Source organism: Thalia democratica, chromosome 2, assembly GCF_965202585.1.
Source record: "Thalia democratica chromosome 2, ktThaDemo2.hap1.1, whole genome shotgun sequence".
Classification (NCBI taxonomy): domain Eukaryota; kingdom Metazoa; phylum Chordata; class Thaliacea; order Salpida; family Salpidae; genus Thalia; species Thalia democratica.
The window spans coordinates 44121152-44145378 of NC_139166.1; the positions used below are offsets into that span (position 1 = coordinate 44121152).

At 26.0% G+C, this 24227-nt stretch overlaps 1 protein-coding gene across 1 annotated transcript; it reads left to right on the forward strand.

Annotated features, from left to right (window-relative positions):
• Positions 1 to 4515: 4515 nt before the first annotated feature.
• On the forward strand, positions 4516 to 19619 carry LOC145829698 (nuclear distribution protein nudE-like 1). The gene is made up of 9 exons (XM_082937555.1): positions 4516 to 4655; positions 5267 to 5420; positions 8646 to 8794; positions 9158 to 9294; positions 12198 to 12274; positions 15481 to 15607; positions 15794 to 15894; positions 16925 to 17007; positions 19040 to 19619. The coding sequence occupies exons 1-9, from the start codon at positions 4588 to 4590 to the stop codon at positions 19086 to 19088; spliced, it is 945 nt and encodes a 314-aa protein (XP_082793681.1). The 5' UTR covers positions 4516 to 4587; the 3' UTR covers positions 19089 to 19619.
• Positions 19620 to 24227: the final 4608 nt, after the last annotated feature.

The following is a 24227-nucleotide window of genomic DNA, read 5'->3' on the forward strand; positions in this document are numbered from 1 at the left end:
GTAAACTCTAATTCGATGGAAATTGTTTTGCAAAGCAAAAGAACGTTATTTAGAATAACAAAAAAATTCCAAGTCAGCATTAAAGAACTTGAAAATCATGGGTTATAAAACTTTATTTAAAAAAAATATGTACTGAAAAAGCTGTTTGAGCCACAGTAATGCTCGTAATTGCTCAATAGCTGATGATTCTACTAAGCCTAAGGTTTCAGAAGTAAAAAGTAGTTTATATTAAAGTTTCCCTTGATAAACGCATGATAAACAAAAAAAAATAAAAGTTATTTTTTAATGTTGTTATACTACTTAGCACAGTTTTTTACCTTAAACTTTAAACTAAAAATAGACCCAAAAGTGTGTACTTTCAAAAACCTGGAAGAAATTTAAAAACATCTAGATAAAGTTTCTCAAAAACTGTAGGCCACCCTGTAATAGATACTATTTCTAAGGTTTTTATTATAGTTTTTCTATTACCAGGGTTGCCAAAAAACCTTTAATTTTGAACAAAAATTGGTAATTACCTAGCATGGTGTTGTACCAATTTAAAACTAAATTATATACAGGGTTCGTGCGCGTCAGGCTAAGTCAGGCTAAATCAGTTTTTTTGAAAAAAGTTGAAAAACGTCAGGCTAAATCAGTTTTTTTATTTAAAAATTTGAAAATTTCAGTTTTTCCTAGTTCAAATGCTTGAAAATTTTTGGTAAGAAAATATTAAGAAATCATTTTTAGACCAAATTGAAGTGTATAAACATTTCTAAATAAAGATTTAGTTAATAAAGACAAAATCAGTCAGTTTTTGTAAAAATAAATGCTTAAAACCTTATGTTGAATCTCTAAAAAACTTTTATGAATCTTCATTGTTTTGTTTTGACTAGATTAAATAAATCAAAATTAAAAAAATTCATAAAAAAAAATACAGTTTAACCATCACAGTTTAGTAAACAACTTAGCTGTTTGTTTGAATTTTAATACTCGTGTAAGCGTTTCATTTAAAATTTTTATAGAACACAACAATGCACTTGTTTTATTATAAATCTTTGGTTATAATGTTTTTACTTAGTACTTCATTAAATTGAATATTGTGTTTAGTAATATATATTGAATTTTTACACTAGTAATAGATTAGATATAACACTTATTTTTAAAGTTATCACTGAATTTGTTATGTTAAGGGCATAGGGGGGGTCAATCACCTTTTTCACAATTTAGTCTTATTTTATTGAGTTGTAACTAAGCTATGGGTTGCTTTCCGCAGACTTTAAAAGCTCAAAATTTTTTTGAGATAAAGCTGGTTGAAGCCTGAGGCTACAATAGTACTAATCAATACCTAAAATGACTTCTAAAAGGGATATTACTTTGAAAAAATGTCAGGCTAAATTGGTCTCAGTCAAGCTAAATGAAAAAATTTTGCGCACAAACCCTGTATATAATATTTGATATCTTTTTTGTGTAATATGTTAAGTCTAAATGATACTATGTTTTTATAAAGCTCTATAAATGCATAAACAGTTATGTACTTATTTAAAAAGTGAACAAGATAATAACTTAAAGTAAGAGATTGTTTTTGTAGATCAAATATTTTTTATGTAAAACTACAAAAAACTTCTAATTATTTTTAACAGGGTTGCCACTTTACCTGGAAACCTGGAAAAACCTTTAAAAACCTGAAATTTGACAATTTAGGCAAAAATAACCTGGAAAACATAAAATTTTAACATATTTCACATGTTCAGTAGTTAAATTTTGATTTGACTCAAAAAATCTATGATATAAAAAAAAATTTTTGTCATCAATTTTTTTTTTAATAAAAAACATATTTAAAGTAGCTTTACATTATCTTTTCAATGTTTTTATGATATTTAACACAGTTTCTTAACTTAGACTAAACTTTAAACTAAAAATAGTCCCAAAAATGTGTATTTTTAAAAACCTGGAAGAAAATTGGAAAACCTGGAAAAATTTTTGAAAAAATAAGTGGCAACTCTGTTTTAAGGTAAAATTAAAGATAGTCTTTCAGATAATAAGTATTAACATACTATATCAATTAAAAAGAAAAACATTTTATTTTTAGCCTAAAATTATGGTTAAAAAAGACTCCGAACATTATATAATTTCAGCTTGATATTGGTGCAACATCATACTTGGTAATTGCCCAAAAGTCACTAAATAGACCTGTGAAAACTTAATTGTTTTATAATTTTTAATTTTAAAGCAGTGAACTTTAAATTTGACACTAAAAATCTATAGTACAGATTGAAAAAAATTGTCATCATCAAAAATCATTTATTAAAAAACAAACTTAAAAAATCTTTAGGATACCTTGTCAATATCAAAACCTTCTAAAGTGTAAACTAAAATTATAAACTGAAATATACTTGATGTTGTGTAGGGAAGGTCCAACATTTTTACTAAAAATAATATAGGCTCTTATATAAAAGCTTTAAGTACAAAATACAAGCCAGTTTTTATAGAATTAAAAATTCTTATTTTAATTTTGAGATATTGTAATGTTTTTTAAAAGTTTCCAATACAAACATATGGACTGCAAAATTTTTGGAGTCAATTTTCTCAGAAAATTTAAAATCACTTAAAATCTATCTTCTCCTTCATTTTTTGAGCTAGAGACCTCAAACTTTTAGGAAAAGTTCCTTTTATAGTTTCAAAAGACTTTGAATGTTGCAATTGAAAAAAAAAATAAGATAAAAAAAACTAAAAAAAAAAAAAATTCACTAAAAATTTTAATTTTCAAAATAAAAGAAATTTCTGCATTCAATCTTTTAAGAATTTAATAATAGACTTTCTGGGAAAATTTTAAGAAGATGGTTAAGAAATGAAGGACAAGATAGGTTTTTAATGAAATAGTCTTTTTTGCGGTTTTGGTTTGCACTTTTTATTAGGAACCTATTGTGGTCACTAACTTTGATCACTTAATCCCAAAAATTACTTTGAATTTTTTCAAGCGGTTTAAAATGTCTGATAGCTCAGATAAAACTCTATAAAGTATGATAAACTTACATAAATCAAGGTGGACCACCTTATGCTCTTAAGATAGTTTTGGTAACTAAAAAAAATATTTCAAGCCAAAAATACAATATAATAAGCAATAATGAAGAACTACAGTGTTCCAACTTTGCTAGAAATCTACAATGTTCTAAAAATCTCTAGAATTCCTTAAAAAAATTGAAAATTTTGTAAAAATCCCTAGAATTTATCTTATTATATAACCTATATTGTTATTTTGTTTTACAATTTTTATTGTGTTTTAGAGTTATAGCTTGAAATAAAGTAGAGCTTTAAAACTATAACGATTTTAAAGTTTTGAAACAAACACTAGATATTTATTCTTGAGTTGCAGATGAAGAGCAAAAACAAAGAAAATAAAAAGGTCTTAGGTGTTTTAAATAGTCTTGTTGGAGGGGGCAAAAGCCTTTTTAATTTCTTCAAAGGGGGCAATTTGAAAAAAAAGTTTGGGAAACCCTGGTATAGACTATTGTAGTCAAATCTTTGAAAACATTATTCACATAGTTTAATGAACATCTAATGCATAAGCATACAACTTTCTTTTTAACTATTTAGAAGAAAAATGAAGACGCGGTATAAGTAGTACGCCCCAGAGGCAAGATTTTTCATAAGGATTTGAAAAAATTACTAAGGGTTACTTAAGGGGAAGTTTTTTTGACTGAAAGCAACCCTGAACAAATTTAGTAGGTATTAGACAGTATTTTTGTTTGAATATATTTTAGTTTTAATTTTATATTGTGTGAAGGAAATAAAGAATAAATGGTAATATATTAAAAATGTAAAAAGTTGTAATTTTTACTCTGTAAATAGTTTCTTTTCTTAGAATATTAATTAAAAACAAAACTTTTTATTTAAAGTTAAGGTATGCTAAACCTAAAGTAAGTTGTTATTTCATTTATTTTTATTCAATTAAAAGTTTAAAGAAAACTTTACCATTTAGGAATCTTTAATAGTTATATTTTATCCACTACTATTTAATAAGTATTTAATTTTTATTTTTTTGAAATATAATGATATATTTAAAATATATTAATTTATTAAAAATAGTGTACTTTCATTCTCTTTAAAAATCCTTATGTTATTATTATGATAATTTTATATATTCAGGTAGATTAAACATTATTTTATAAGTTTTTGGCTCTTACTACTGTTTAAATTTTTTTCAATAAATACAGGCTGACTCAGGCTAGGTTTTAGTCATTTAGGTTGCCTTATCTATTTGAAAGTGACATAATTGTAAAAATTGATAAATACTGTATAAAATATTCAAGTAAAGTTATTTTGAAAGATCACAAATAAGAAATATTATAGTGTTTACTCCAAGCTGAAATTAAGTACAATATAAAGTTCTAACAAAAACAAGGTCAGTTTCTTGAATATAAAAACAAAATAGATAACACATTTTTTTTACATACACACAACTTTAATTGACAATAAGAATGTTTAGATTGAATTAATTATAAAATAATTGTTTTCACCTTTAAATAAGTTTTTTAAGTTGAGACTTAAATTTTGATTTTTTTTTTATAAATTTAAGTTTTGTCAAATTTGAGTATTATAAGTTTAAAGCAAATGGATGTAGAAAATCTTCAAAAGCAACTTGAACATTGGAAAGCTGAAGCTGAAAAACTACAAAGCTTGTTTGAATTTTTTTCACTTAAAAAAATTGTTTTTTATGTATAAGACTACTAAATAATGTATATAAACTAAATATTACATTGAAAAAACTAACACATTTTTATTAATAAAAAATTGAAAAGTTTATTCTTATCAATTAATTACTTAAATAATTGTTAAATTTATTTAAAGCAGTAAACATATATAACCTTTGTAATTTTTTGTAATAGTATGTGTATATCAGGCAGATTTTTTACAAAAACTTTTTTTTTTTTTGATTTTATACTTTTTTTTGTAAAGTAATGTTTTTCTTTTAGATGTTAACTCCCCTCTTATTTTACTTTAAGTATTTAAACTTGATTAACAGTATTTTTTTTAAGTTTCTGGCTTTTACTATTTGAAAAAATTTTTATATTTGTGTTCTGATGTAACTCACACTAGTTTTTGATCATACTGGCTTATTTGCTTAGATAAGTGGCTGTTCTAAAATATTTTTTTATACCATACTGTTACTACTAAACTTAGTTTTACAATAAAATAAAAAGAATTTCTATTTTTCTAATAATTTCTTTTTATTGCATATAAACTTTGAAAAATTGTGAATTGACATCTGAAGAGTATATTCTATTTATAGATATGATAACCAAAGTGAAGAGTTTGATGATTTCAAATTGTGCAGTGAAGAAATTGAACAAGAGCTCAGTGCTAGTGTTGCAGATCTTGAAAAGGCAAATAAAAATCTACAACATCGTCTAACTGCGAAAACATTAGAATTTGAAGCGCTTGAGGTTTAAATAGTTTTTATTTAGTAATAAAATCAGAATCTTTTAACAGGGTTGCCACTTTACCTGGAAATACCTGGAATTTGACAATTTAGGCAAAAAAAACCTGGAGTTTTAGAAATTTTGAAAAAAACCTGGAACTTAGAACAATTTTAACATTTTAAGTAGTAAAATTTTTATTTGACAAAAAAATAAAGACCCGAAAATGTCTACTTTTAAAAACCTGGAGGAAATTTGGAAAACCAGGAAAAAATTTGGAAAAAACAAGTGGTGACCCTGTTTTGAATAAAATAATTTTTTTTTAAATTTTTTACTTGTAAAACTTTCAAAATTCATTAAGTAGTTATCTTGTATAGTTATACCTTTGACGAAGTTTAAATGGTTTGTGAGGTCAATAGTTTTTTGAATGTTTATATTTCCTTAGAGAGTCAATCCAAAGTTACAGATTAACTCCTTTTTAATTTTTAAGTTTTAATTAATGAAAAGTCTGTGAAGATAATAATAGTAAATAAACTACATTACAATGAGCTCGATCCCCTCCCCTTAGCTCATAGAAAGCACAAAATTTAACCTTCATTAAAAGGAAATTGGAAAAGCTACTTATTTTTTAGATCAGAATTCAACTCTAGAAATATTAAATAGAATTCTAATATTGTTAGTTTTGGAAAACTTAAACTATAAATCTTAATCATAAAGCTATGAAAATTCACACATAAACAATTTTTTGATTTTATAGAGCTCTATACTAAATTACCCTGGCTAATTAGGAATACTCATAAGCTGTATTTGCACTCTCTACTTCACTGGCCCATTTTGTCCTTAGGCAAAAGTTACATCATTCTTCCCTAAATTATCAAAGAAGGATTGTGCTGTAATTGGTTGATCAGTAGTGGCACCACCCAAATGGTAACCAATTTTGTCCAGATAATCATAAAACTCATGACTGTATAGGTTTCCATAGCTACCATTGAATGATTGTAAATAATTTTACCTGCTTTTACTATATTTTTTGGGACAAAGAATTCTGCTGTAATTTGCATTTCTATGTCTGCTAGGTTGATGACAATATCTGCTGCTCCTGGTAAAATATATGAGACTGAGGCTTATGTCCCTTGATGAAGACAGGTAGTGACTTCTGCAGGAGATTCTAAAAGCAAAGATTGCAGCCGTTGTAGTGGAACACGGTATCATATAAACTCTAGCTGGCTAGATGACTTGTACACCATTTATAATTTTTTATGTCACTATTGTCAAATTAAACAAACCTGTATTTTAAAGTTTTCATCTTTCTGTTCATGGCATCTTCACATTTCTTATATGTTCAGAATCAAGTTGATGCTTTGGTTTGTTATCTTGTTTACATGCAACAACACCTAAAATGGTAACAGTGCTTTTTCCAGTCTGTCATCTCTATTGGTCTTCCTTTGACTTCTTTTCTGCATATAGTTAGCTTCAAATCTTGCATTAAAAATGTTGCTTTTAGGCTCACCATTCGTTTGCTACAGAAATGTAATCTTAGTAAAATACTTGCTATATTTGCTTTGAAGTGTTTAGTTTTCCATGTTGCTCCATTAAGTGTATCACACAGGGTTGCCACTTTACCTGGAATCCTGGAAAAACCTGGAATTTGACAATTTAGGCAAAAATAACCTGGAAAAACCTGGAATATAAGAAATTTTGAAAAAAACCTGGAAAAACCTGGAGTTTTGAACAAAAAACCTGGAATTTTTAAGAATTTTTACATGTTCAGTAATAAAATTTCGGTTTGACTCAAAAAATTTATCATAAAGATAAAAAATTTTTGTCATCACCAAAAGTTTTTTTATTAAAAATCTTATTCTAAGTAGCTTTACAGTATCTTTTCAGTTATTTTATACTGTTTAACACTGTTTCTTACCTTAAATTTAACTTTAAACTAAAAATAAACCCAAAAATGTGTACTTTTAAAAACCTGGAAGAAATTTGAAAAACCTGGAAAAATTTTTGAAAAAATGAGTGGCAACCTTGATCACATGATTGTGCTTTTTCTCAAAAATTAGTTTGTAATACAGGGACTAGTCTAAGACTGATCTTTCACAGAATCAGGTTCTTTTAGGTAGGAGATAACCTCTTATTTTTCATATTGATCACTGGTATTTTCACTTCTACCATTTGATTTTCTATTTTGATCTCTGGATCTGCTTTGACAGCCATATAATCTTCCAAAAAACATTGGATATTCGTTGTTGACCATAGGACTTTCCACATTGAACATTGGATCTTCCTTATTAACCAACAGATCTTTTAAAATAAACATTGGACATTCTTTGAACTGTCTTTAGACTTTCAATGTTGAAATTTTAAAAATATTAAAAAGTAAAAAAGGGGTTAAAAAAAAAAAAAAAAAAAAAAAAGGTGGTGTTTTTTTATTAAACTTTTATTTTTTTATAATTTAGAAAAAAAATATGTATTGAAAACATTTAAATATTAGTAATGGACTAACTGAAAATTTTAAGAAGATTGGTTAAAAAATAAAGGAGAATATAGGTTTTTATTTTGAGTTTGAGATGTTTTGTAAATAACTAGAATTTGAACAAAAATCATTAAAAAACCAGGAAAGACTTGGAATTTCAAGCTGTTTTTACATGTAAAGTAACAAAACTTCGATTAGATACAAAAAATCTATCATAACATTAGAAAATTGTTGTAAAATTTTTATTCATTAAAAAACACATTTAAAGTAGCTTTACAAGATATTTTCAATATTTTTATAATTTTTAAGACAGTTTTTTTTTCCTTAGTTTTAATTTAGTAATACAAATGGACCAAATAACTTGTTTTTTAAAACCCTGAAAGAAGTTTACAAAAATCTTAAGCAACCCTGATATATAATTATATAATTATGTTTTGTATTTTTTTTTTAAAGTTGGTTTGTGACTCCAGTATGTATCTTTAGTTCTATTTTCTGTCGATCCTATACTGAGTTATATTGTATTTTCAGTTTTCAAAGTGGCTATATAGATGAGGTTTGATTGTAGGCATACCTTAACATTTGATGTTTAGTGGCATAACCTTTTTTACAGTTGCATAATTTTTGATTGTATCAGTATTGTTGTTTTTGTTCGAGATGTTATAATTTTACTATGTTTAGAATATATGATTTGTTGATTTAGGCATCTATTGAAAATTAACTTAATTTTTTGATTTGATCAGGTATAAGTTTAATTTGTAACTTTATATTTCGCTTTCTAGGAACGACATGAAAAGGCACAAGTTTTGCAAAATGAAGAAATATCAGAACTTAGATCAGAAAATTCGAATCAAAAGAAGAAAAATGATCAACTGATGATAGAAATCAGGGAGTTGGAACAACAAAATGATAACTTGGAAAGAACAAACAGGTTTCTTTAACAAATTGAAAATTGAATGTTATTACTTAAGCAGGTGTGTTGTACACCACTGTATAAATGATTATCAGTTTGTTTTAAATTTGGTAATTTAGTTTTAATATTAATAAGATGTTTTATGTTATGTCCATATTATCAAGCACATTTATATTAGTGAAATAAAATTATGAAAGTAGATGAAACATATTAACTAATATTACTGCTCTATTTGAAATAAAGTTATATTTTAATTGTATCTAATCTGATATTTGCTTGTAGACAAAAATGATTTAAAACTGTATAATTTTTGTAAATAAACAAAAACAGTTTAATGTTTTGTTTGCCTTATGAGTTTTAATTTTATAATAAAAACATTAGAATGATAGTTGCCACCTTGAAGGATTTAGAGCAAAGGTTAGAAATAGAAAGTGAAAAAAATGCATTACTGGAAAGTGAAGTTGTTGAAAAGCAGACGATGGCTATAACTGTTCAAAGATTAAAAGATGAAGCAAGAGGTACAATATTGGTAACTTATGAAGTTTTAAAGTTTTTAATACTTAATCACTGAAAAAACCTCCTACCAAGATTCCTAAATAAAACTAATTTTAAAACATAATCATAAACTTTTGATTAATTTTAGATTTGATATATAAACTAATGTTTAAAAACATTATATTACTGTAGTTTTGATTATTAATAATACTGTTTTGTTTCTGTAGAAAGTTGATTATAAAAACGTTACATTTCAATATACCAACAACAACATTATTTACTAGTTTAAAGTACTGCTTTTTAGCTTAAAAGTTTAACATAAAGTAAATAATTATTTATAATCCCATGAATTTCGAAAGTTTTTTTTCAAAATTATATTTCATTAATAATAATACCAAGTTATACAGTATCTTTCTTTTATTACACTAACACATGTTTAATCCATTAACACACAGAAACATGTGTTAGTGTAATAAAAGAAGGATACTGTTTAATTTGTTATTATTATATATTCTAGTGAACTTGTTTCGCTAGGATCTGTTGTTAACAAATGCTTAGATCTATATTTTGAATAGTTATTTCTTTAATAACAATTATAAGCTGTTAGTACAGTCAAATTTCTTAACCGAAATAATACTATAAAACTTAATAACGTAAATATTGTCTCTACTAAAATATCTGAGAAATATTTTTTAATTACTAATGTTTAATTTTTTTATTGATGATCACAGTTTTGAGTTTTTTATTAACAATAAAACATACATTTCAAGATAAAAGTTTTAAACATCATAAAAAGTATTAAAACAAACATCAAGTAAACAACAACTTCGTATAGTTTTATACAAAATGTAAAATCTGTAATTAGATTCCATCAAAAACGTCTAAAAATTTATCTGTTTGTTGTCGTATTAATATTTTGTAAAATAAGTATTTAATACACAGTTAGCTGAAAAAGGGGGCAGGCGGCAATAGTTTTTATTTAAAAAATGGTGACCAAAAAATAAATCAGGTGATATACATGATTCGATGTACTAGAATTTTTTTTTATGTTGTTTTGTTTCTTTTCTTTCTACATGTCAGTTTCCTGCTAAGAAACGAGAAAGCTCTGTCAAAAAAACCTCCATTCTTTCCTTTATCAGAAAGAGTTTCGATTTTAGTTAAAATGTTAATGGCGTAGTTTATTTTTGTTAAATTAGTCTTAGCTTAATTAAAATATTCTTTTTTTATTCTTTGTCTGTTTCAATAGTTAATTTCGTTAAAAATAGATACAGTAAACTAACTGAAAGTTTAGTCTTTGTTTTATTGTATGCATAATATAAAGGAGGTAGTTTATTAGTAAAAAAATGCAATGTTTGTAGTTATCCGGCAAAAAAAAAACTTGCCCAACATGGCCGGATGAGTGAGGTGGCACTGTATTTAAATTTCAACAATATTAAAAACACATATAGCAACAAAAACGCAGTTAAAAAAGAAGAAACCAAGCTTTACATAGATAAAATACATAATTTTTTAGTCACCAATAATATCAATTTCCGCCTGCCTGCCTAGTGTGTATCATAAAACTATATTCAGGGTTGCCAAATATCCTGGAATTTGAGATGTTTTGAAAAAAATCCTTTAATTTTGAACAAAAATTACTAAAAAACCTAGAATTTTAAACAGCTTTTACATGTTCACTAGTGAATTTTCGATTTGACACAGTAAGTCTATATTGTAAAAATTTTTTATTAAAAAACACAGTTAAAGAAGCTTTAGTATATCTTTTCAATGTTTTTATACTATTAAAACAGTTTTTTACACTATTAAAACAGTTTTTTACCTTAAACTAAATTTTAAACTAAAAATAGACCCTAAAACGTGTAATTTTAAAAGCATGGAGAAAATTTTCCTAAAACATTTGGCAACCCTGCATATTTGACTTATGCTTTAACTAAATATCATACAATTTTTGACTGACTGTTCATAGTTTAAAAATTAACAAAACAAAATCGTTTTGATATTATTTTTACAAATTTTGCATTACATGTTATAATGTTAGAAGTAGTATAATAGATAAAGTTGTAGTTTTTAAACGCTAAGAACAAAAATATATGAATTTTTAGTGTAAGTTTCGAATTTCCTGTAAATTGTACCTAAAACTTCTTTTTTTTTACTTTTCATTTTCAAACCCAGAATACCTAGAGTGAGTTTCAAAATTTGTGTGTTTATCGGGCTGCAATTTTACCTTTTATGGGTTGCATCCTATTTATAATAAATACATGCTCTTAGCCGCAGTTTAACGATTCCTGGTTTAGTGTATAAAAATGAAATTTTGGACCAAAAGAGCTAATAAATAATTCAGAGAAATTATCATTTAAAACTTTTGTCAGTCAAATACTTTCATAACAAGTTAGAATAAACTTAAAGTTTGAAGCAGATTGCTAAAAGAAAAGTGTAGGAGCTAAGTTTCTATTAAGTTAGTCATTTTCAGCCTTTTTATATAGAATAGGGGGTTAGCAAACTGCGGCCCATGACGGGTAAAAGAGCGGCCCGCGAGCATGCAAATGTGACCGCAAAAGAAAAGTTTCGAAATTTACACTAGATATTCTGAAGTTGAAGTGAAAAGAAAAAAATATATAAGTATAATTTACGGTAAATTTTAAACTTACACTAGGTATTCTGAGGTTTTTGAAATGAAAAGCAAAAACTGGAATTATGATTACGATTCGCGAATACTTTTATTTTTGAATACAACCCCCCAAATGCCTGCTGACCTCTCATCTAGAATTTTCTAAATAGAATAATTTTAAAACTTATTACAATCTTTCACACTAGTTTATACTTATTGTCTGTGTTCTTTAATTAAAGTAAAAGCCTAATCTACAAATTCAGAACTGCTTTTAAAAATATACGCTACTCAAATACATTTTAAAATATCAATAAACAGATTTATCAGAAGAATTACACATTAAGGAATTAAAACAAGCCCATGAAAATAAAGAGAATAAAAAAAATCAGTCAAAGGTATGTATCTGAAAAAGGTTTTTTGTAGTAATTATATTGTTACAGTTTTTAAAATTCATATTGTTATTATAAACTTAAACTCGTAATTTGTAATGGTAAGATACGCATAAGGTAAAAATGGATAATAGGTGTCAAATTTGTACGAGCGGACTAAGTTACATGAAGCGTCACTTTTGCACGGGTTGAATTTATTTTTTACTTTCACTATTACCTCTAACCCTTACGGTCATTAACTTTTTTTTTTCTTTTTGTTTTTCATTAATTTATCTTTTAGTTTTTTTTCTGTCTTTATTTACTCTCGTGCAAAATTGTTTCGTATAATTTTGTCCCCTTGTGCAAATTTGTCTTCATGCAAAAGTATCTTCATGCTAAATTGATTCTTTGTGCAATTTTGTCTTCGTTCAATTTTGACCCGTTCCCAAAAATAGTATGTAATACATTGATCAATTTTATTTATTCATTTAATTTTGCTGCATTAATCAATTGTTTACAAGGTTGCCAAAGAACCTGGAAAAAAATCTGGAAAAACATGAATTTTGAGAAATATTTAAAAAAAAAAAGAATTTTGAACAAAACTCATTAGAAAACTTGAAAAAACCTAAAATCTTAAACTATTTTTACATGTTTAGTAACGAAATTTTGATTAGATAGAAATATATATCAAAAACATTAAAAAATTGTACCGTTAAGTTTAATTATTTAAAAATACATTTAAAGTAGCTTACACAGGGTTGCCACTTTACCTGGAATCCTGTGAAAAACCGGAAATTGACAATTTAAGCTAAAGAACCCTGGAATTTTAACAATTTTCACATGTTCAGTAGTCAGGGTTGCCACTCGGTCAGGAAATCAGGAAAAATTTTAAAAAAATTACAAAAGTCAGGAAAAAATGGGGAGTTTTGAAAAAAAGTCAGGAAATTTGATAAAATTAAAAGAAAAGTCAGATTTTGTCAGTTTAAATTTACAAAAGCCTTCAAATGGTAAAAATTAATTAAAAGTCCTAAAAAGTCAGAAAAAATTCCAAAATTTTTCTAGAAATTTACAAAAATATTTAATTTTATTTCCAATGCCTTCATTTGGTGTAAATTAGTAAAATATCCTTTATAAAACTGTAAAAATTTTCTATTTTCATATTTAACAAGTACCCTACTTGAACAAGCAGATTTTGTAAGCTTTTTAGTATTGATGATCTGTAGCAAGGACACTTCCATGGTGAAACTGTGATATATACACAAAAGTTTATCTAGCATAATTTTAGAATCAAAGTGTTTTTTGTTTAAGTAAATAATTGAGTTCTTTATAACTAAGCAGTTAGTTTAGTATTTTATGTAACAAAAAATATGTATACTTTACCTCTTTATAATTTTTTTCAAAGTTGTTTAAATTTATAAAATAAATTATAAGAGAGGTATATGCCAAGATTAAGTTTACTTATTATTTGTATTTTTTCTAGAGTAACTTAAGTTTTGAAAGTAAATAAGAGTATATTTATATGTTACAAATTTTATACTAAATGATAAGAGGAAATATTTTATACAACAGATATATAGTTTACCTTTTTATGTCTTGTTTTTACAGTTGATTAAGTATATTCTTTTTTGATTGATTTTTAATTTAAGGATTTCATATTAAATAGTTTGGGTAGTATTTTATTAAACTAAATGAACAATTTATATAAGTAAAACATGTTTTAAGTAAATACTTTTTATTGTTAGATATTTTTAATTTCTAGGTTATTTTACAACTTATATGCTAAGTCTGACTAAAGTTTAATTTTTTAGTTAGATAAATAGCTTATTACTGGTAAAGAGTAAATTTATTTTTCGTATCAAGGTGTTAGATTAGAATTATTTGTACAGAAAACTATTACCTTATGTATTGGGTTTTCAAACTCAGACTAAGCATTGTTATTTTTATCAGATCAGTATTTAATTGTTTTTTTATATTTTAATTATGCCAAAGTTTACATACTTTAAGAATTCTTATATGAAAGTTCCTAATATGTCGTTTGTTTATCTAGATACATTTATGCTAGGAAATGCTAAAATTTTTTCAGACAAGCTGTGTTTATAAGGTAATAATACAATGCTGATAGAGCTGTTTTTTACAAACATTAATCATACACAGATGATTTAAGTAATGTACTGGAAATTTGATGATAGAATTCAGCAAAAAACTGTTGTTTTTAACATGTATTAAAATTAGATTAAAAGCTTTATATAGTTTTAAGTGTTAGATTATGTATTTTATAATAAGTCTAATTTAAGAGTTTGATTTAGAAAATTCAGGAAAATTTTGGTAAAAAGTCAGGAAAAGTCAGGAAATTTTTCTCAGCATGATCAGTGGCAACCATGAGTAGTAAAATTTCGATTTGAATCAAAAAATCTATTATATAAATAAAAAAATTTTCATCATCAAATATTTTTTTTTTTAAACATATTTAAAGTAGCTTTACAGTATCTTTTCAATGTTTTTTTTACTATTTAACACAGTTTCTTACCTTAAACTTAACTTTTAACTAAAGGTAGACCCAAAATGTCTAATTTTAAAAACCTGGAAGTAATTTGGAAAACCTGGAAAATTTTTGATAAAACGAGTGGCAACCCTGTATTTACAAAAAACTTTGGCAACCCTTTGTTTAGCACAGCTTTGTATAGCTACAGGAATCAGCAAACTGCTGCCGGCGGGCCGCATTCAAGATTTTATTACAACTAATGTAGTATAGTTTTGTTTAAAAAAAAGAATGAATTATCTTTAAAAGGTATCTATCGGTTAATTTTTTAGTTTAAAATATTGCTAATAAATAGGTTTTTTAAAGCACATTGAAATCGTTCTTTTTTGAGCTGTTGACCTTTCTAGTATAATGTACTAGTGTTATGTGTGATATTCTAGTGTTTATAGTCCTTTATTTTAGAATTTACTTCTTTATAAATTATCTTTATGCTAAGTTTTCTATAACTTTGCTCTTCGTAAATTTATATTTGAGATTCAATGAAAATGAAAAAAGTTTTTAATGAAAATTAATTGAATTTGAATTTACGTTGTACTTATAAACATAGTTATTTATTAAATATAATGACTTACTGTTTTAATAGCAGCATTACCAATTTTTAGTATTTGAATAATATATGTAGTCTCTTAAAATACAAGTCTATACTTTTAATTCTACTAGTATTATAAAAATAGTTGTTATCTTAATCTTATAGACACCAATCTCTAGTCCTACAACGCAAAATAAGAAATTGAATAAAAGTTTGTCTTCAAGTCTACTTCAAACACCTAATAATAACAATAAAAAAGAAATAGTTGTTAACAGTACACCTAAAAATAATGGTTTGTTTATGAATTCGTATGAATAAATTAAGTTTTGTTTTATGATTAATTTTTAGCGTTGAGTGTGAAACTTTTATTTTTACTCTTGCAATAAAGCATACAAATTATGTATTACTGGTTTTTCAAACGAAGCATTTTTTAAACACAAGTACAAACTAATATATTCTTATAATCAATACTTTTTAGGCTTCTTAAATGGTCAAAATGAAACATCACACAGTACGCCTCAGCAGTCACCCCGGGTCTATGCTCTTAGCATAGTTGGTGAATTATTAAGAAAAGTAGGGGTAAGTTTGTCTAAATTGTGAATCGAGTTTATTTCAAGTGTGAATCAACAACAAATAAAAATTTTGTTTTCAGTTTTATACAAATGTAATATAACAACTGTTTTATTTACAGACAATATAAAAAATAAACTTATACACTACTATTTGCGCAAACAAAGTTCTAAAAAACTAATTTATCTTAAAGCATTTAATCACTTTAATTACAGCTATTCAAATATAAAATTAAGTTTAGCTCAAGTGAAAATTCTTTTATATGCGATTATTTTTTAAAGTTTTTTTCTACAATCGCAGGTCTCGTATTTAAATATGAATAACTTGAATTCTAAATTAAAGTTATAAATAATGTTAAGAAAAATTTATTGTACAGGTAATGAGTTTTTTATTTAAAGTTTAACAAATATGTAGTGTTGTTAGATCTTATTTAAACTTCCAAAGCATGCATTTATATAAATTAAGTATTTGTAAATAGTATTGTACCGTACTATTGTTCATGAAATATTTATTCTTAAGGTGAAGAAACTTACTTGCCTTTTCTTATAGTTTTTAATATTGTTGAAAAGTATTTTGTTTACATAAACTTCACAACAAACAACATATATTTTTAGTTGTATACTTTTTCAACTTAAAAAAGAAAATTTTATCTGAATTTTTTTGTATTCTATTTTTTTTTCTTAAAATAATAATCTTTTGAGAAACTTTTAATTTAAACTATATAATTTTTACGTAGTTTATGAATTAAAACAGCTTTCGATTTTGTATAAATATTTCTTGTTATGTTTATTTACCCGTTTGAAAACGTAAGAGCTCAAGTTTTATAACTTTGTTTTTTTAAGCTTTTCAGATAGTGGTCGCATAACATTTTAAATCGTCGTAAATGCTTTTTTTGTTTATTGTTTTGTACTTGTAACCTTCACTTTTTATTCTTTTATTTTTTGTATTGTAAGTTATCAAGGTTAGTGCACATAAGCTTAGGTTACTTTTGTTTGAAAAACAAATCTAAATGAATAATTAAGCATTTTTATAAAAACAGGCTTTGGAAACCAAATTAGCTTCATGTCGAAATATTGTTCTTGACCAGTCAACAAAAAGTACTATAGCAAAAATAAATGACAGGTTTTTATTGTTTACATATAAAGCTTAAATGTGTAAGTATAGTAGGAATTCTATAAAGATAATTTATAACACAAGGACATATTGTAATAGTTAAAAAAAAATTTTTTTTATGTTAATATGATAAATAATTTGTTTTGCTGTTAGTTTTTTGTTAACCTAAGTTATCTTGAATTATAACGAATATGTTTTATGAATTGTTTATTATAAAGTCAGTCGAAATAGTTTTTTTTTTGCCTTACTAAAGTTTAGTTCAGGTTTAACGAAACTAATTTAAAACTGGTTCACTTTGAAGTATTTGTTATAAATAAATTCAAAGCTAACCATGAAAACTTAGATGAAACGGTATAGAAGTAAAACTTGGACTTTTATATTTTCAGAAGTTATGTTTACTACTGGTATTATTTATAATAATGATTTATTTGAATCAAGTTTTTCGGTATATATTAGCTATAGAATTTAATTTTATAATTAGTATATGTTAGCTAACTAAGTATATTTTTCCCTTTAAAGTTTCAAACTTGAGTTTTTAAACTAGTACTACTACTATTATTTTTAAAACTAATGTGATTTGTTTTATTTTAGACCTAAGTTTAGTATTAAAGTAAGGCTTAATATAATTCCAATATTTTTTTATATTTGGCAGTGGTTGAACTAAAAATAAAACTAATCAACTTAATTTGCTGAAAAAAAGTTAGTTAGATAGTCTTTCAAGTAAATGTAAATTGAAAGCAATTTGAACTTTGAAGTTACAAAAAATTAAGTTTAAAGTTCATTATTAACAGAAAATATTTATAAGATAATAAAAAAATAAAATTACTTGAAATACCCTTTGTTATTTAAACTTATACGATAGGGCTTAAAAATGGTATTTGCAATTAAAAACTTGTTTTGCAAACTATTTTATCGAGATTATTTATTAAATGTTTGTGAAGCTTCTTATAGACAAATTCTTGAAGACAACTTTAATTCAATTAGTAATGTTGTTTTAAGTTTAGGATTTGAACAGAATTAAATGTTATTACTTTATCAAATTTTCCGAGCAACTAAAACAATGTAATATTAAATGCAAAAAGTACAACTCAATCAAACTCAGTATTAGTGAATATCTATAAAATAAAATAAAAATTATCAAGTTATATGGGTTTAATTAATTTACAAAAAAAAAAGCTTATCACAAATAAGCATACGATTTTCATTAAAATTCAAGTTTTTCATACAGTAATTAAATTACTTTTATCAAAAAGTAATTTACCTTTTTAAACTTCTAAAATGTTATTAGAACTCTTCATGGTGATTTTAGTCTACAGCACCTTAGCATATAAAAACTAAATTTAACCTTTTTGTGAAATTTTACACATTGTTACTAACAAAACTATTAATAATTATATTACATAAGCTAACTGCACATGAAAATTACTTGTTGCAAGATTAACAACATTTTTATATTAAGTTTTATTAATTTTTGTAGTTTTTTATAAAGATTAGTTAATTAGAATATTGTAAAAATTTGAACATTTTAAGTACAATTTTGATTTTTAGAAATAAAACTTGAAATTGTTATTGATTTCTATAATCTTGAATATGCTAAAATACAGCTATGATATGAGTTTTTTTGCTTTAAGACATGGAACAAATATGTTTTTATCACAAATTTGCTCTCTTTAAAACATCTTAAGAAGAAACTGCACCACTATAAAATTCTAAATAACACTGTTGTAAAAATGTAGACAGTTTTAATGCACTTTTATTATCTTAAACTACAAACGTTTATTAAATTTAGTACAGAGATGATTATTTAATAATTATACTAGCAAAGTTTTACATTTCTGATAAAGTTTTAAAAAAAGTGATAAAATATTATACAAACGTATATTAACGTTTTTTGAGTTTTTTAGATATTTTGTAAATAGTTGTAGTTATTACTGTTTCTCAATTCAAACATTTATTTATTTCTATGTTTATTTGTTTTCACCAGTAGTAATATATGTTTTTTTTGTAATATTTATGGGTTTATTTATACTTTTTGTTTCAGCCCTAAAGAAAAAAACAACAACAGTTTTCAAAAATTGGCAAAAGTGTAAAGAAACTACTAGAAAAATTGTTTTGATTAATTATGGAAAGAAAGAAGACTGATCTTGTTAATCAACGATTATTGTGAAGCTAAAATACTTAAAAATACATATTGCAAATTTTTATGTTTTTTCGATTCGACGTTATAATTTAAGGTTGTATTTTATGTTTTTTTAACGTGGTAGAAGTATTTTTTACCAGTTTAACTTATTTTAATTTAATGTTTGAGTTAAAAACTGTTTTTCTAGGTTTATAATAAAAATTGATTATCTAGGTATGTTATTCTTTATGCTACATAAGTAAGCTTTTATTAAATAGAAGAAATATTTAATTTACATTAACAGTAAAACTTCAAAATAAAATTACTTTAAGTACTCGTAAGTATTAGCTATAAATTATTTAAAAAGTTTTGTAGTTTTTAAGTTTTTTAAGAGTACTTCCAGGTATTTGCATTCGATTTTTTATATACATTCAATTAATAATATATTTGTTTCTTGTTTGTTGGTACTTACATTACTTAAACAGCTGAAAACATAATATTTTACATACATTTGAACACCGTAGAATTTTAACATGTTAATGTTAAGTTTTTATTTTTTCAATAATGAAATAAAACAATAAATAACCTATTTTTAGTAAATATAAAGTTTCCAAAACAATTAATTGTAATCTTGTTATAACGTATCTTAGGTTTAACTATTTTAAATTTAACTCCATGATTTACCTTAGTACTATAAAAGTTACATACTTCAGTTTAGCTGTATATCTCATATAAATGTTAGTTTGACTAACAGTATTTTTCAGTAATTTTATACATTGTAAAAACATTACTGTTTTAAAACTAAGTTTTTTTTTCCATTAATGCATACATTCAGATATGTTTTAAGTCTTGTTATTTATTTATTATGAGTTTTGGTTGAAATATTCGCTCTATAAGTGGAACTTAAAATATTAGGTTTAAATTTTTACTGTTACCTCTGTAGGCTTAATGCTGTTAATTTGAATTTTTTATCAACTTTTTTGTTGCTGTTGAAATATCAGTAAGATTATTTACCAACATAGATGCACTGCTAAAACCAACGTTAGTTCGGCCTTTGATAATGACAAAAATATCCTTATAAGTGATGTTATGAAAAGAAATTTTAAATAAAAGTTATCTGAACTTTTAACTTGTACGTTTTGTTAAGTTTGCATTTTAAATTACGAACGCAAAGTACTGAGAGATGTCTCTGCATGAATTTTCTAGTAGCAATTACGAGACAATATTTGTACCGTAGTTCGGAATCTGTTGTAAATATTTTTGTTTTTTATATAGTGTAAATATTTAAAAGAGTTGTATTGATAGCGATTATGTTTTTGATTTATAGACATACTTTTTACTGATTGTTAAGTACCAAAACTAGTTTTGAACTACTTATTTTTAAAGTTTTTCAATAGCGCTTGTCTACACAACACCCGTAATCAAAAGTTTATTTTACCGATGTATCGGTTTACATAGTTACTTACTTATAACCTAGTTTTTGTAGCAAAAAGAGACATTAGACGTTTAGTTTTAATCTTGAAACATGCAAGTAATCAATGTTTCTCTAATGTAGAAAAATAATAAAAATTTATAATCACAATAAATTATAAACAATAGCTTAACCTCCATTAGAGGATTGTGTACATTAAAAGCAAATGCTTGGCAACAGTTAGTGTATATATTTTTAAATTAACTCTCCAAAGTTAAACATCTTTATAGTTTTAGTCAACGCTCTTTTCGCTACGGCTTAGACTCAAACCACCTAACAGTAGAAATTGTGGGTAGCTGTCAAAATTGCACGGAGACACTTTTCACGAGCAGACAATTTTGCACGGGTTAAGTTTTAGTTTTTTTGTTATTTTTTTTACTATCACTCTTACCCTCGGTCGGTAGCTTTTTTTAATTATTTTTTTTACTCTCGTGCGAAATTGACCCTTGGTGCAAGTTTGGCTTCGTGCAATTTTGTCTTCTTGCAATTTAGACCCGTTCCCAGAAAATGTATGTGGTAATGTAGCCAAAAAGTAAAATAATTCACTTAAAAGTATAAAAAACACTTTTGAAGAGGTCTAATCATTATAAACATCAAAGGTTATAATTAAAATAATATTTTTCAATGAAAAAAATCATTGACTTTCTAAATATTATTTTGGTAAGTTGAGTCGTTTTGATAGTTTAATAACAACCGTAAACTAATTAATTGATACCTCTAGTACTTATAAAAAATAGTTTTTTTCTGACATTAACTGCTGTTAACTTTGTTTAGTTAATAAATTTTTTAAAGAACAAATTATAGCAATCAATGTAAATTAAATCGTTTAGCTTTGATTTTTAATTTTTTTAGCTGTTTGTTTTTAAATACTTCCTAGAGGGTTTATTACAGTTGTATTAACAGCAATTTATAACGCTGACGAGTGCGGAAAAAAGTACTTCTGTTTAAAAAAATATATATTAAGGGTAGTTAAAGTATTAAATAGATAATTGCTTCGATATTAAAAAAAACAAATTCGACTGGAACTTTATGTAGCTCTTGCGTAAAGTTCTATCTCCTAAAATGGTGAGACTTAAGTTTGATTCCATTCGAATTGTGTTTCCCAACATATCATTAAAAACTAAATTTGCTTCAGAATCAAGTAAACAAGAATCATTTTGACCACGATTGAAACCTCCATCTGCAATGATTATATTTATAAATCTAGTCACCATTGAACAAACTTATGTTTATCTAAACGAGTGAAGGAAACTTAAGCTGTATAGACAATCAGAATATATTTACATTTTGAACAAAATTGATAAAACAACTATTTAATTTAGAGAATTGTAAAAGAGAATTATCATAAGACTGTAGACTAAAAGAATAATTTTTGTTTAACTAATCTCGTTTTTTCACGTATTGACTGATGACAAAATCACAGTTTTATATCTTGGACTTAAGTTGTCTATTCTTATAAACAACAGAAAGCTTGGAGAAAAGTGTAGTGAGTTTGACGTGCTTGCTGGCTAGTTATAATATCAAAAAGCATTCAATGAGTCGTCAAAAAAATAAAAAAAACGGTTTAAGCTCATAAATGGGTTTGAATTAAGAAAGAAAAAAAATTGAGTTAAAACCAAAATAGTTACAATGAGTTTAAAAAAAGTTCTAAAAAGTTGATAAACAATCTGAGTACCACCGTTCAACGACCGAGGATTTACAGACAACCAAAGTTCACAAATTTAGAGCCTTTGTAGATCTTATAAATAACTCCTCCAAAATAAGATAGTGCGTAGAATTTTTAAATCCATTAGATTTTTCTTACTTAAAATACAACAAAAATGATTTTTTTCTTTTGAATAACTGATCAGAAAAATATAAGAATGTGAACTTTTGGTATTAAATCACTATGTGTTAGTTTACTAATAGTGGAAATAATAAAACGTGTCAGAATGATTTATTCGATAATAGATTAGCATTAATGAACTTAATACCAGACTTCGAAGAGACTTACGGATTCAAGAACTAATAAAAAACTATTTTTCATGGTAATTATGTTCTGCTCAGCTCATAAGATGTTATTAATACAAAAGAAAATTTGATCAGATCCCATGTACATATAGCTTTGGATGTTACTTTGATAAAATTTTAATAATAGAGTTGAAATATGTGAAAAACTTATTTGTGCTCTAGGATACTTACTGTATATTATCAATTATTTAAGTTCTAAACTAAAGTTAGTTATGACCCGTTTATACTTTTCCTAAAAAACACCCTGTGTATTTGAAGTGTATGTATTTGAATTAATCTAAATAAATGACTCAAATTGAAAGAAAATGATTATAAGTTGTGTTAGATCTGTAAATTTAAGATCCGCTTTTAAAATAAAAATATAAATCAAGGTAAAGAAGAAAAAATATCTAAAATAACAGTAATGCGATCTATAAAACGGGTATGTGTCAGAAAAGCACAGCGTCACTTTAGCACGAAATAGTTTCAGATCTTTTAAAAGATGATTAAATACTTAACAGTTTTTAAGTTAACAAACTAATAAATGCAAAAACTAGTTCCAACACCTTAAAGAGTATCGCATTAAAAAAATCTAAATAAAGTTTTTGCAACTTTTATAACCTTCATTTCAATTTTTATAAATTTTAAGGTATAAATATTTTATTATTATAATTTTTTTTTTTTAAAGCTCTAGATATAGTTTTTTTATTTGACTCATTATATAAATATTAATTCAAGTCGTTTTTTCAAAAACTAGTACCAATTTTACCTAAATATACTCTGATATGCTTGAATTTTCGAATACGCAACATTTTTGTTTTTGTTTATATTCTTCACGCATGAATAAGTTTTTAAACAACAGTATAATTAACTGGGTGGGTGTCAGAATGACACAGCGACAAAATGACACGGAGCGTCACTTTGGCACGGTGCGTCACTTTGACACGGCGACAAAATGACACGGTGCGTCACTTTGGCACAGCGACAAAATGACACGGTGGGTCACTCTGGCACGGTGCGTCACTTTGGAACGGAGAGTCACTTTGGCACGGCGACAAAATGACACGGTGGGTCACTCTGGCACGGTGCGTCACTTTGGAACGGAGAGTCACTTTGGCACGGAGGGTCACTTTGGCACAGCGGCAAAATGACACGGTGCGTCACTTTGGCACAGCGACAAAATGACACGGTGCGTCACTTTGGCACGGTGCGTCACTTTGACAAGGAGGGTCACTTTGACACGGCGACAAAATGAAACGGTGTGTCACTTTGGCACAGCGACAAAATGACACGGTAGGTCACTCTGGCACGGTGAGTCACTTTGGAACGGAGGGTCACTTTGGCACGGCGACAAAATGACACGGTGCGTCACTTTGGCACAGCGACAAAACGACACGGTGCGTCACCTTGGCACGGTGCGTCACTTTGGCACGGAGGGTCACTTTGGCACGGCGACAAAACGACACGGTGCGTCACTTTGGCATGGAGGGTCACTTCGGCATAGCGACAAAATGACACGGTGCGTCACTTTGGCACGGAGGGTCACTTTGGCACAGCGACAAAACGACACGGTGCGTCACTTTGGCACGGAGGGTCACTTTGGCACAGCGGCAAAATGACACGGTGCGTCACTTTAGCACAGCGACAAAA